This window comes from Bombus pascuorum, chromosome 11, assembly GCF_905332965.1.
Source record: "Bombus pascuorum chromosome 11, iyBomPasc1.1, whole genome shotgun sequence".
In the NCBI taxonomy this organism is placed as follows: Eukaryota; Metazoa; Arthropoda; class Insecta; order Hymenoptera; family Apidae; genus Bombus; species Bombus pascuorum.
In genome coordinates, this window is record NC_083498.1 from 2,768,028 (window position 1) to 2,781,682 (window position 13,655).

Here is a 13,655-nt window from a genome sequence, read left to right on the forward strand (position 1 = left end):
GCGAGTATTTGGCGGACACAGCGTAGAGCGTCAAAGTCAACGCACACCGCGGCAGAATATGAAGAAGGCGATCGATCCTCAACGATATCCGGAATGTCGATTAAGTAGAGAATCGTCTGTGGAATTTGCGAATGCGCGTGTGCTTTAATCGCGCCTCTATGTCGTGCATTCTAAATAAATAACAATTATGCAAGATCACCAAAGCTTGCGTAACAGTAGCCTCAACTTTCGTCATTCCTATCAACCGTTTTGTATTACACGATAGAAGCTCGTTCATCGGAACAAGTTGAGGGACAATCGAGTAGTTCTAGTAATAAAGATTCATTAGATGGATATTCTCTTCAGTTTTTCTTATTAGTTCGAACATTAGGATTCAAGCGTCACGATTTAAATTGCGCTCTTTTTGAACACGTTGAATTTGTTTTGAATCAAAATAAATATTGTACGTATTACATATTGCGAAATTATATTGCTGAAGCGCAGTTCGAATAATAGAGGCACAGCGTTAATTTGTATGTATAAGCGGGTAAATGAGGTTCTATTGTACTCGCACTACACAGTTGACTCTCGTTCATCGATGAACGACTGATGGACAAGACAGCTCGGACAACCGAGCAGTTCCGATAATCGAGGTTTATTGGCTATCAACTCTAGCGCTTCTTATTAGTTCGAGTAATAAGATTTAATTGCTAAGATTTCAACTGCTTCTTCTTTCACACGTGAAATTTATTTTGGACACGAATAAACGATTCTATATGTTGATACGTATATTCGTTACATAACTGGACTGCGGATATTTATGCAAAATTATACTTTTATGAACGCAATTAAAAGAGCAGAATCTTGTCGTATGAACAATGGTAGGTATACAATAAGATATGTAAGAAAAGAAAATCTTTTTGCGATTTCGCGATCTTGAATTTACTAATGCTCATTTGGCAAAAGTATTAATTTGTTTCCTTGGTTCTACCAATGCATTCAGGATGTTCATTTGCAAACATTTGCAAGACTTACGTAAAAGTAACAAGTACGTACCATATTCTTCTATAAAATGATAAGAATCTTGCTTTATATTCATTCGGTTTGGAATCGATGTCATTTTCTACTCACAGCGGGAGAACACAAGTCCTCCGATCTTCCTATACTTACGAATTCCCGCAATGTCACGATTCTCAGTCAACGTTATTTTTTCTTGTACGGATGAAAAAACATAAATCGTATGCTATGTTCACGCGATCTCGCGTGTTTTACGTAAAATTTCGCGGAGTCGGAAAACTTCGACTTTAACTTTGCTTTCTTGCCGATAATGATAGGTGTCCGAAGAGAGATACTTCTGCACGCGTTGAAACATTGATCATCGAGCTTGCGAACACAACGCGCGGATTCTCACGCGTTGCATTAACTTTAATAAAACCAAAGATGGAAAAAAAGAGGGTGGGGAAAAAGATAGAAAAACGAATCGCCAAATACAGACAGACCGAGCCGGCACGACGAAAACTCATGAGACTCGCGGCGAAGTGAACTATTCTTCGGGGAATTTATATTTCTACCAATAAGAAATTCGAGCTCAACTTCAATTAAGTAGAAAATTCATATTTAAAAGCTGGGACAAACAAAGCTATATAGACATGAGCGATGACAAAACGAAACGTGAATTCGAAAAAACGATCGATCTAAATTTAGCTCTCCTGAGATTGACCGGTGTAGTCTCGAGCGAAAGAGTGAGCAGAGACACGTTGGCGAGCTTGGCGTTCGTTTGCATGACAATTAACACCGTTTCATACGTGTACGAATTTGCAACGAGTTCGCACACTCTGACCACCGTTTTGGAATCATTTGCAATGATCATCCCACTCATAGCAGGACAAACGCGATTCGTGATTCTTTTGTGGTTGCGCGATTCTTGTCAAACAATATTGAACATTTGCGAGTCTTTCTGGTCGACTTTAAATTCACACGAAAAGAAGATTGTTCAAAGTTACACGAACAAAGCGAAACTATTGAGTCGCTGCTACTTGTTTAGCTGCATTTCAACTATATTCTTCTACGTGCTGTTGATACAATTTGGCTCTTTGATATTTAGCGAACCGAAGCATTTTGCAAATGATATGGTTTATGGAAACAATAGCAGCTTTGTTCCGTCGGAAGCTGCGAAATCTCTGGAAGTGACGGACGATAAGCGACGATATTTGCCATACGCGTTTTTTATCGACGTACAAGAAACACCGTGGTACGAGATCGTGTACGTTGTTCAACTTGGGTCCATGGTCAGTGTTGGTTTGACCTGTGTCGGTGTGGACACGACTGGTCCTTTGCTTATTCTAATCGCGTGTGGGTATTTCGACACGATTCAATCTAGAATTGAAAATGCCTATTCGTTTGAATCACCGTCATCGCCACCGATTTTGACATCGTTATCAATTGCAACAAGGACGAAGACCGCAACAGAAACCACATCGGTTATCAGAATAGAATCGTCGTCAAGGAATATAGGCATGAAAAATTTACGAACATGCCTAAACCATCATCAATTGTTACTAAAGTGAGTGCGATTCGTATAATTCGGTGCTTCGAAATTTTTTTTTAATCGTATACATTATCCTAAATGGATACAACATTTCACATTTCAGCCGCATATTTTATATTTCGTACTCCTTAGCTCGAATGCTATATTCCATAACTATTACCTTAATCTATATCTTTCACTTTACTTCCCACAATTAATTTCTCCATTCCATATTCTATATTTCATATTCCATTTCTCATATTCTGTATCCATCACATACAGAATCGATAATCCCACATTTACTGTTTCATGTTCTCCATTTTCCCGCATATATTTCACATTCAGTATTCCTAGCCCATATCTCTTGTCTTAATTCCCGTAGCACTTATCTACATTCCATCTGTTATATTGAATATTCTCATGTCCTTCACCCACAAAATGAAATTCATTTTCCAGAAATTTCCCGTAAAAGCCACAAAAAATCGATGCCTCCGAGAAACAAAAATTGCCATCCCACGAAACAAACTTCATTGTCTGCGAATTTCCCATGAAACCCACAAGAAATCAACGCTTTCTACTGTCACGTTCTGTTTCGTTGCCGTGTTTAGTAGCGTTAACTGACGTTTAATGCAACTGGCAATAAGTTACACTTTCGGCTAACCTGCTATGTATGGGAATACTGGCACGGGAAAGGATTAAAATTGTTCGAAAGTAAATTAACAATATGCAATGAATTATTCAAATCTTACTCGATTTCGATATTGTCAATTGACTGACAGACTGACGGATATAAAATTCTTCGTTTGACAAAATGATAACTAACTCTTCGATAGATAATGGTAACTATTCGGTTGATGAACGGTAATTAATTATTATTCGATAGACGAACGGTAATATAATTATTCGATAGACGAACGGTAATTATCGTTACTAACTTTTCTGAGTCGCTACATTTATTTATATCTGTCGGAGATGAAACACGTCGGGGTCTTTCTTTTAAAAATGTTTAGGAAGATCCCCAACGTTTGTTCAACTGTCGATTTTGTTTACAATTTAAATTGTCTTAATATCGTTATAAAAACATAATTAAGTAAATATAAAAACATAGATAAGTTTTCGCAAGATATAGCTTTTAGCGGCTTGAACTGCCTTTCACTTCAAATACTGTAAACACCGCTTCAAATAAACGTTTTAAATTACTTTGATTTGAAAGAAATTACCAATTTTACTTTCGTGCTACGGATCGCGCGGGGCGCGGGACGTGACACCCACAAACCAAAGACACCATCCCACAAAATGAAATTCGTTTCTTACAATTTTCCCACAGGATCCACAAGAAATCGGCACTTCCCACAAGAGAAATTCGCTATCCCACAAAACGTACATCGTTTCCCACAAATTTCCCACAAGATCGACAAAAACGACAGTTTTATGAGCGACGAAGTTCGTTTTGTGGGATACTGGTTTTTGTTTGTGGGAGGCGCCGAACCCTTCTGAGTTTTGTGGGAAATTCGTGAGAAACTAATTTCGTTTTGTGGGATTGCGATTTTGGTCTGTGGCATGTGTCCATCTCTTATGGATTTTATGTGCGACGAATTTTGTTTCGTGGGATAGTGTTTCTGATATGTGGGATAAATAAAAGTAACGAAATATCTAGCTATAGTGGCTATACCAAACAGATCACGGCTAGTTGAGTGCATGTGTACTCAACGAGTGTTCAAACTCAACATTCTCGAAGACGGAGCTGTATATGAAAAAATTGTATTCTATAGTTTTGGCTTACCTTTACACGAGAAATAGCCACCTTCCTGGTTGTGCCACGATTTCAGAAACACCTTGTATATTAGATGATTTCCCTCTATATTAATCTTTCCCTATAAAATTTACTGAATTCACTCGAATTGTATAATTATTACTTTGACCACCAGTTTATCCCTGTGCAATTACGAGCTTGATAGACCATAACGATGTAGTTATATTAAAATAAGTGCCAAGTTTTGAATTAAAAATAACTATGCCGCTCCCCAAATGGTATACGTATACATATAATTCTTTCTCAACATTACGTCTTTAGTTGCCGTTTTTTATGCTGCTAGATTGTGCAAGGATATCGAGAACTTGACAAATATAATGTTTTTGATACAACTGATCACCAGCACGTACAATATCTCATTGATTGGCTTCAAAGTAGTCGAGGCAAGTATTCAGATAGTTAGCCAAAGATTCTTTTCCCTTTTCTTTCTTCTCCTCCTCTTTTTCAATAGCGTGATAACCTTGCATGACATACACTTGGCTGATACTTGACAAACAGGACAATCCCGGCAAGGTCAAGTTCGTCACGCAACTTGGGATCTTTATTATTCAGCTCTTTCTCTGCAATTGGCCACCGGATCTTCTTCGATCGAAGGTAAATTATTCAGGATAATTGTAGATAATATGCTACAGCGGCATAAATCATCATATTGTCGATATTTCAAAGATAAAGAAGAGAAATGATCGTTTCACTACTTCGAAGTAGTAGAAGCAAATATATAAATATGTTTGCTCTTGTTTCTCTGTGTCAATTGCGTTATTCTCGAGGATTTTCTAATTTTTCCAGGTAGCTACGATCAGTCAAAAGAATCTACGTACGTACATTTATAAAAGTTTAAACGTTATGACAGGGATATTGAGCCCCACAATTATCTTGCCACAATTTTACCATTACATAGAATATATAATCTTCGATATAGCATTGTTACGTCGCGCGAGACGGTCCGTGCGACGTCCCTTTCGGTCTGGCCGCCAAGGCCTACCCCTCGTTACACTGACCTGCAAGAAACCAATGGAACCACCATAAACCGAATCTTTTCAGCTTAACTTCTATTCACACAAGTATTTTCGGTTCATGGATGGTAATGTGAACAGTCATTAGGTTAATTGCAAACTCTTGCTAATTACGGAGAAAGCAAATGTGCCCTATAAACAGCTGGTTTTTCCCGAGAACAAGGACATCCATGAGTCATTTTAAGTCAGGAGCCTTTCTCCTCATATTTTGTTTATTAACATTGGCTATAATCAATGGGCATCGAGGATCGTTACCCTCACTGTTCTACCGAAAAGTGTGAACAACGAATCCTCGTCCTTAGTTCAGAAAGGGATACCCACACCGAGCTTTCCTCCTAAATAGTACGAGATGGGTCACTTCTCTTCAACGCCACGGAGAGTCAAGTCACTTCTCGTCAACGATTCGGTCAAACACTTCTCTTCTACGCCATGGACAGTCAAGTCACTTCACTTCTCTTTTTCAACATCGGAGAGTCAAGTCATTGCTATTACGCTCATCGATCAAGCACTTCTCATCAATAACTCAGACAGTCAAACATACTTGCTCTAACATACTTCGGACGGTTCTTTCGCTCATCGGGCAGTCACGTCTACTGATCTAACACGGGATCGGCATTCAACGCGCTAACGATATCAACCCTCGGGTTCAACATTGTACTGTCCGACGACCTCCAAGATTTTCTGTGTACGATCTATGTGTTGTTAAATGGTGTAAATATACTTATATGAAATAACTGTAGACTACAGTTATTCAATCATAACCACCCCTATTATCCTAACCGAAATAAGGGGATCGCCCTGCTCGCGGTGTCGATTCGTATATCGTAACGGGAATTTACGACTCCCGTTGACGCGCCTCAACGCGACGCGTCTCCCCGCGACTGGACGAATTAACAAGCATATAGAAATAGGAATATGCAACTCATGGACATTTGACCGCAATAAATGCAGCCGTACACTTTTAATCGCAATAGACGTAACGTACGAGTTATTTCAATAATATCCGATTCGTCTGGAATGATGTTCTTAACGTATGCAATGCAGACGGGATATTTAAAAATTTGGCGAGGCAATGCGGTGTTCCTCTCTAAAAAATGTACCTTTCTTTACTCACGTAGAACATGAACGATTTTAATAGAAAATTATTCGCAAATGAACGTAGGTGGAGCAGGTGACGAGCAGCTTGGACGAAGAACGCATCAGAGCACAAAAACTCGGCAGTGAACAGGATGAATTCAGAGAGCAACGTTTAGAGGCTAAGATGCGTTTGAGAGGAAAGTTGGATGATGCGTAGAGGTTGCGAGGCATTGAGTCGCTACTGGAAAAAGTAGAACTGGAGGAACAGCTGCTGAAAACCGTTCAGCAGTGTAAAAACGAGCTACTTAAGAAAGAAAGGCTCGATTGGGGAAAATGCTGAACTAGAATAGAAGTGTTGGACGTACAAAGGTCGGAACGCTGTTTCAAAGAAAATGAAGAAGCAAGTCGATGAGTTAAGGAGGTATCTATACAGGCCAAGGACGAATAATAGATTATTCTCTCAGGTGATTATCAGATTTGAATTTCATTTATATTTATTGGAAATTTAGCGCGATAGAGTATTTATAATTTATGTTTAGAGAGAGGCATGGTTATTAATTCTTGTCATTTACGTGTTAGGAAAATATATCATATCCTTGTGTCACAAAAGTGCCACAATTTAGGAAGTATATTTGAAGAAATTTCCAATTTGATTTAAAAAAAAAATTGGATGATTCATCCCTTAGGATTTTTTCGGATTAAGAACTGAAGATAAGAGAAACAATCTTTTTATCATTTTCATAGTAAGGATATATCGCACATACTAAAGTGCCGAGTTTTTAAGGTGGATGCGTTCCTCATCCAAGCTACTCGACACCTGATCCACCTACGTTCATTTGCGAATAATTTCACGTTAAAATAACTCGTGTTCTACGTGAAACACTGTATAATTGAACAAAAAAGTATCTTTGGTGTATGTACACGTATACGGAAAATCTAATTTATTTATATAAAAATAGTGGCAGATGACGTTCTGCTAACGACACTTCTATGCTTGGAAAATTTTTAGCGGAGATCTTAGGAAGATCCTTCTTTATTTCGTACAGTTTCGACGCAGTATCATCTCGCTCATGATTACTCTAATTTCCTATAAATCTCAGGCGCGTATTACTTCGATGTATCGATACATATTTGCTTTATAATAAATCTCAGACAATCAATAATATTATCAACGCTTTAATTCTGGATTCTCAACGAAAATCCAGTTTGCCGATAAATATTAACGATATTGTATTGACAATATATATATTGACCCTTTTAGTTGAGAACCTTAAATTATTGACGATATACATGCATTGATAACTCGAGGTCAGCCTATCAGTGACGAGGAAATCTTTCCATGTAGCTGCTGCGTTCGACAAAAAAATCTAGATGCGTCTGAAGTAGTAATAATAGCATAGTAGTATATTTATTAACCTTAGCCGGTTGGCCTTGCAACGGACTTGCTTATGTTTGCTCGTTATCTTGCTCATACCATGTTCGTCCAACTTACGATCAGTTCCAGATTATTTGGTTTGGTTGCTCCTATTGCTAGTTACTTGCTATTCTTATCGCTTGCGTTTACTACACTGTATCCGATATAATCTTCTGCATCTGGTGCTTCGCTGTCTTTGATTTTCAGCCGACGTCTGACTCTTATAGAAAATTCTACTTAAAGCCTGCGCATCAATTTCTTCAGCGGTCTCTCAGTTTCGTTCTATCTCTCTCTTTCAGAGTGAAGCTATTGGTCACGCCGGGTATTCGATTCCTTGGTATCGGTATCCTCGCAATTTACAAAATCCGGTGAACATGCTTATGGTCAGAGGTCAAAAACCGGTCCGCTTGACTGCTGGGAAATTCATCGAGCTGTCGCTGGAAACATTTGCCTCTGTAAAATTCTTTTCTTATCTGCCCCAAACTTCCTCTCTTCCTTCTCTTATTTTTCTGTCGTCCCTTTCTTTCAGATGATATCCACCGCTGCTTCGTTTTTCACCATGATGCGAAGCATGAACTGACTTTCGTTTCGTGAGACACTGACCATAAAAGTGCGCCACCCAGGATACGAAGAGAATGTTACCTTCTTCATGCTCGTCCAATAATCATTATATTAGATGTCATTCGAGTATTTCCAGCGAATACGAGTAGACGGCTAATCGAATAAATACGGCTGACTGAGAATACAAATCGATCACAGAATTTCTTTTCCGATTGTTCATCGATCAAAAGAGCGGGGCGAGTCGTAGGCGAAAAGAAGAAAAGGAGAGCACGAAGGAAGGAAGCACGAAACTGACGTTCGTTTCGCGAAACACTGACGATAGAATGGCATTAATCCCCCTCTTACCTTCTTTCGGTCATCTTCGACCCAACTGTATTTCTCTAACGCTAAGCAATATCTGAGAGTTCTATAAAACATGGAAAAATTGTTGTTGGTACGTATCGTCTTTTACTTCAATTTCGTGTTAAATATTTTCTTACAATGTTAAGATATGTTTTCGTTTGCTAAAGTAAGAACAAAATGTACAAATTCGAAGATGATGACAGAGTCAAGGACGATGAGGAATGTCATTTTCTTCTTCTGTCCGTTCATTCAATGATCATTAGACTGTGGGCTTTTATGTATTTATAAAAAATGCAAATAAAAGCGCAAAATTACACAAAACACACATAACAGGGAGAAATACATAAAATATTCGAAGTATACAGTTTTCTATGCTACTTGACAAGTGAAGCAATTTTCTACCGAGCTTCTCTGCTCTTTTAATGATATTTCAGAAATACGAATGTACATAAAAGTCTGCGTAATCATAATACTTTTTGTCATCAAACTACAACATCATTGAACTAATTGTCTATGCGAGTGTGTAGACGACTGACCAGTTCCGACTGAAAATAGAAACCGATTTCGAAATTTCATTTCTAATTGTACACCGATCAAAGGGAAAGAACCAGGCGTTGCTGTGGATGAAAGGAGGAAAGGACGACGATAATCGACGCAAAGTCAACTCGTGCGAAGAATAAGAGGAAAGTGCAGAGTAGACGGGAGAAAGGGTTTCGATGTAATCGATCGTTCGAGTTAAAACGTTTCGCGCGTTCCATTCTCGTTTTGATTCGTGGCAAGACGAATCTCTATAGGTGAGAAGAGAGATGTTTCGTTCTGTTGCTCAGGATGTACTTTCTTGTAATGTAACGTGGTACAGTAGTGTCCTGATATCTGGCCACGAATTTGCCCGCTTATAGTCACGAGCTGTCTTATTCCTAACTATTGGCTCAGACAAAGTCTTCTCTTTGGCGATGATTTAATTGCTATTGAATTCCTGAAGCAAGAAATATGTTGTGTCTTTTACTTGAAACTGAAAGTTTCTTATATTTCCTTTTATTAATTATAATTATTTATTTTTATTATTTAAATTAATATATATAGGGTGAGTCAGTAAAAACTGCTACATGAAACGATTCGTTATCTACTGATTTTGTAAAAAAATATTTCAAGTGAAATTTTAGTATATCTAAGGAGCCTGATCCGACGGGTAGATTTTAATTTTTTAATATCTCATATCTTCTGAAATATTCAGGCGACCTTGAGTTTTTTAAACAGCACCGAATATTTTTTACATTAGTCGATTCAGTTGAACATTCTCTGTATAAAAGTATCAATCTATTTATACCGAAAAACCATCAATCTAACAGAGGTATCTTAACTTTAATTTATCAAATTTAATGCATGAAAAACAGTACTCTTGAGTTTACGTCGTTCTTGTCGTTTGAGAGACTCAAGGTTGCCTTAATATCCAAAAAAATATGAAGTGTTAAAAAAATGTTACTTCAAACATTTCCCGATAGTACGTCAATAGATGAAGAGTTATTTCCGGACGGTAGTTTTTACTGATTCATCCTGTACATAATAATAATAACATATATAATATCCTTCAATTAATATTATTAATCCTTAAATCCTTAAATCAGATACAGATATTAGGCTATAGTGATTTACGCTATAAATTATATTTATTATTATGTTCATTATAATATAATTATATGGGTAATTTAATTTAGGTATATATTGGTAATAAAATTAAAGTAAATGAAAAATTCCCAATTAAGTAATTTAAATCTAAATTGTTATGGTTCCCAACGAGTTTACGCTAGCTAAACCGGATGAGCGAATATCCTTGTTCGTTTGGTGTAAATGCACCTTTAGCGGTCAGGTACGCGCGAACGAACGCGCTGCTTCTTGTATTAGCCAGAAGAAAGAAAACCACGTTCCTGTTCGTCGACGATACTTGAAGCTGCGTTAGAGAAACCTTATTGGCCTCCCTATCGATGATCACGTCTATCTTATCGTTCGCTATTTTGCTTCTTTTTTTTTCTTTTTGTTACTCTTTTCTTCGATCTGGACTACTACGTTTTCGGCTACGGGCGAATCGTTACTCGCGACGTCTTCGAAAGATCGTTAAGCCGAGTTCTGCTTTGCTTTTGACGCAAGGATGGATAGAGATAAAGGCGAGGAAACAACAAGAAAATTGCTTGAGAGTGTGCAACACGAATTTCTGTGATACGTCGCCTATAAAATTAATCAACGGGCAGTCAGAACTTTCCGTAATTATAAAAATATTCTTAACGCTTTGAACAGTCCTTGGTTCGCCAGCTTTGTCAGTACATGCGTATAAATTTTACGTTTACTTTTTCTTCCATTTTATACTTTTATATTGTATGTTTCGTCTGTGTCTCCCATTTTTCTGGATTGTATACACCAAAGGAATTTTATTCACGTGAATAAATAAATAAATAACAATGATAATTTGTTCGTCTTTAACAGCGACCCTACTTTTTCAAACCCTCGATTAATTCGTCGACTGTATTACCATTCTAATAAACAATCCAATTTAATAACTGCACCAAAAGTCTACTTTTCAATCCAGCGTTTATCCCCGTCGTTACCGAGAATGCGACATTCCAGCGTTACTGGAATCTGGGATTTTCACGTGAATCCACTGCCACCGTAGTCTACCACATTCAACGGTTCAAAGAAGTCTAGAACAAAGTAGACATCGACGAATTCCAGTCAAACCATTGTGGAACGTAATCGCTGCAACCAGCGATTGGACTAACGTAAACCCAGCTTTTCGATCCTGTCGTTGGATTAGGTTGCTTACTGGAACGAAAGTGCTAGATTGCATCACTAGACTGCAATGCTATTAGATCAATGTAAACGCAACTTAAAGCATCCATACTGACAACTCGTATGAAATTTGAAAAGTCGTAACTTGAAATTAGTGCTCGCTCTTTTACACTTCACTTACACTACACTTACACTTTCCTGTTCTATGATGATGTAAGGGATCCGTGCTAGTTAAATAAATAAATAAATAAACAAAATAGATGAGACAGAAAAGAGAGAAGAAATAAATAAATGGGTGAATTCCTCGTCAATTACCAGTTAAGTGAGTTTTTCTGTAATCCCGCGATATCTAGGATTTCGACGAGATTGTTATCCGAGGGCATCATTCTTACGATTACTGTCAACGTGATGTCCTGACTTGGGTTGCTTGAATCGCATCGAGACCTTCTCCTACCGACGATAGATTGCGAAGACGAACAAGAGAGCGTTTGGAAAAGAAGAAACGAGTAAGGACGAGACGACTGTACAGTTGGTCTGATGCACACTCGCGACCTTTTTCACGCCAGATGCATTTACCATAGAACTTTTTTACGAATATACAACACGTGCGTACGATACGTGAGTACGTATTATGTACGTTATATGTAATTTTTTAAAATTTCAATACCACTGTAACGACTAGACTGCGAAATAAAAATTCGCAATCCGCATAAAAAGCGTTGCATAGGAAACTTAAAAATGCAAGATTTAGATTAGAAAATAGATGTATGTACATCTGTATTGTACAAAAGAGGAATGAAAGATAGGAAGGCAAAAGGAAAACGCCATGAGACGAGCGCATCGCGTATCTATTGAATGAATGAATGTTCAATAAAACAAATTCATTTCTGTTTGAGAAGTACAATAGAATAGAGCGCTGTTCGTTAATATTTCAAGCTATTATGTTATATGTAAAATAATTATTCCGTTCTAAATAAATTTTGTATTCAATAAAATGATATATAGTATTACTTTAACAAGATTGAACAGACTGCACATAATATGAGAAAGTTATCCAAAGTATTGTGCTTTCTATGATACCTGGAAGGAAAACGACTTTCTACCGAGGTTCGCTACTCGTTCAATTGGAAAATATGAATTTGCATAAAAATTCACAGTTTAGTAATGAGACACGACTGTCGCGATTTCAATGCTAAAATTTGAAATCATTCAAAGGATGTATATAGGAGTTACAAAACGTCTGTTGTTTAAGCTTCAACATCCTGAACATCACCTCATACTTGTTTTAACATCTCTCGGGTATTAAAAATCACTTGTCAATTAACTTATGGCCTTCAAACCCTCAGGAGTCCACGAAGATCTCACACAATCACACACTCGTATTATTTATAGAATGATCGTTGATTTTCATATTAAAAGTAAAATATTACGGGCTGTGTACAGAAAAACGATCGATCAGCGGTAAATTTTCCCAGAATTTTTACAATTCCCTATTAATTAAATATCTTTACCTATCAAGTTTCTCATTCCAACTTTTTCAAACTTCGGTAGTAACAACTCTCGTTGTTTTAAACTGGGTTTTTAGGAAAACCGCATTACTTATGAAATGATCCAATATTTAGTAATTAAATACTTTACAATGTACTTTATTTATAACGAATCTCGTCTTTTCAAGTTTGACGACTGTTGCAAATCAACATTGCGGATTTAAATTTTGATTTTTCACGAAGGTCCAGTCAACGAGAATAGAAAATTATTTAAGGAGCATTATTTATGTAAGCCTGGAGACTCCAAAAAGAAAAGAAGGATAAATCTAACATTTCTTTTTGCCTATGAGCATTTGGTAAAGGATCAAGACTTTTATAGGATATTTTAAACGACGTCCTAACTCTATGTTGGTATTTTTTTTCTTACATAAAATTACAAAATAGCAAAGTGGCTGACAACATTGCCTGGCTCCATATCCGATGGAACCTCATTTGCTTGCATTCAGCGGCAAATGTAACTGAATCGTAAAAAGTAAGAAATTTTTGTACGACCTTATACAAAAAAGTAAGATCATCTTCGATGTAGTGTATTTTATCCTTCCTTAATTTTGAAAAAGAAGAAAATGACAGCTTGTTATGGACGATATTAACTCCCGCTGAA

The 13,655-nt window shown here is 37.2% G+C and overlaps 1 protein-coding gene and 1 long non-coding RNA gene across 2 annotated transcripts; one reads left to right on the plus strand and one right to left on the minus strand.

Annotated features, from left to right (window-relative positions):
- The first annotated feature begins 1,271 nt into the window (after window positions 1-1,271).
- LOC132911808 (odorant receptor 13a-like) lies at window positions 1,272-11,185 on the plus strand. The gene is made up of 5 exons (XM_060968773.1): window positions 1,272-2,542; window positions 4,603-4,702; window positions 4,818-4,913; window positions 8,123-8,278; window positions 8,353-11,185. Exons 1-5 carry the CDS (start codon window positions 1,629-1,631, stop codon window positions 8,401-8,403), a joined length of 1,317 nt encoding a protein of 438 aa, XP_060824756.1. The 5' UTR covers window positions 1,272-1,628; the 3' UTR covers window positions 8,404-11,185.
- LOC132911813 (uncharacterized) lies at window positions 5,005-6,638 on the minus strand. The gene is made up of 2 exons (XR_009659086.1): window positions 6,220-6,638; window positions 5,005-5,227 (listed from the first exon to the last, which is right to left on the minus strand). It is a non-coding gene; the product is annotated as an uncharacterized LOC132911813 (long non-coding RNA).
- Window positions 11,186-13,655: the final 2,470 nt, after the last annotated feature.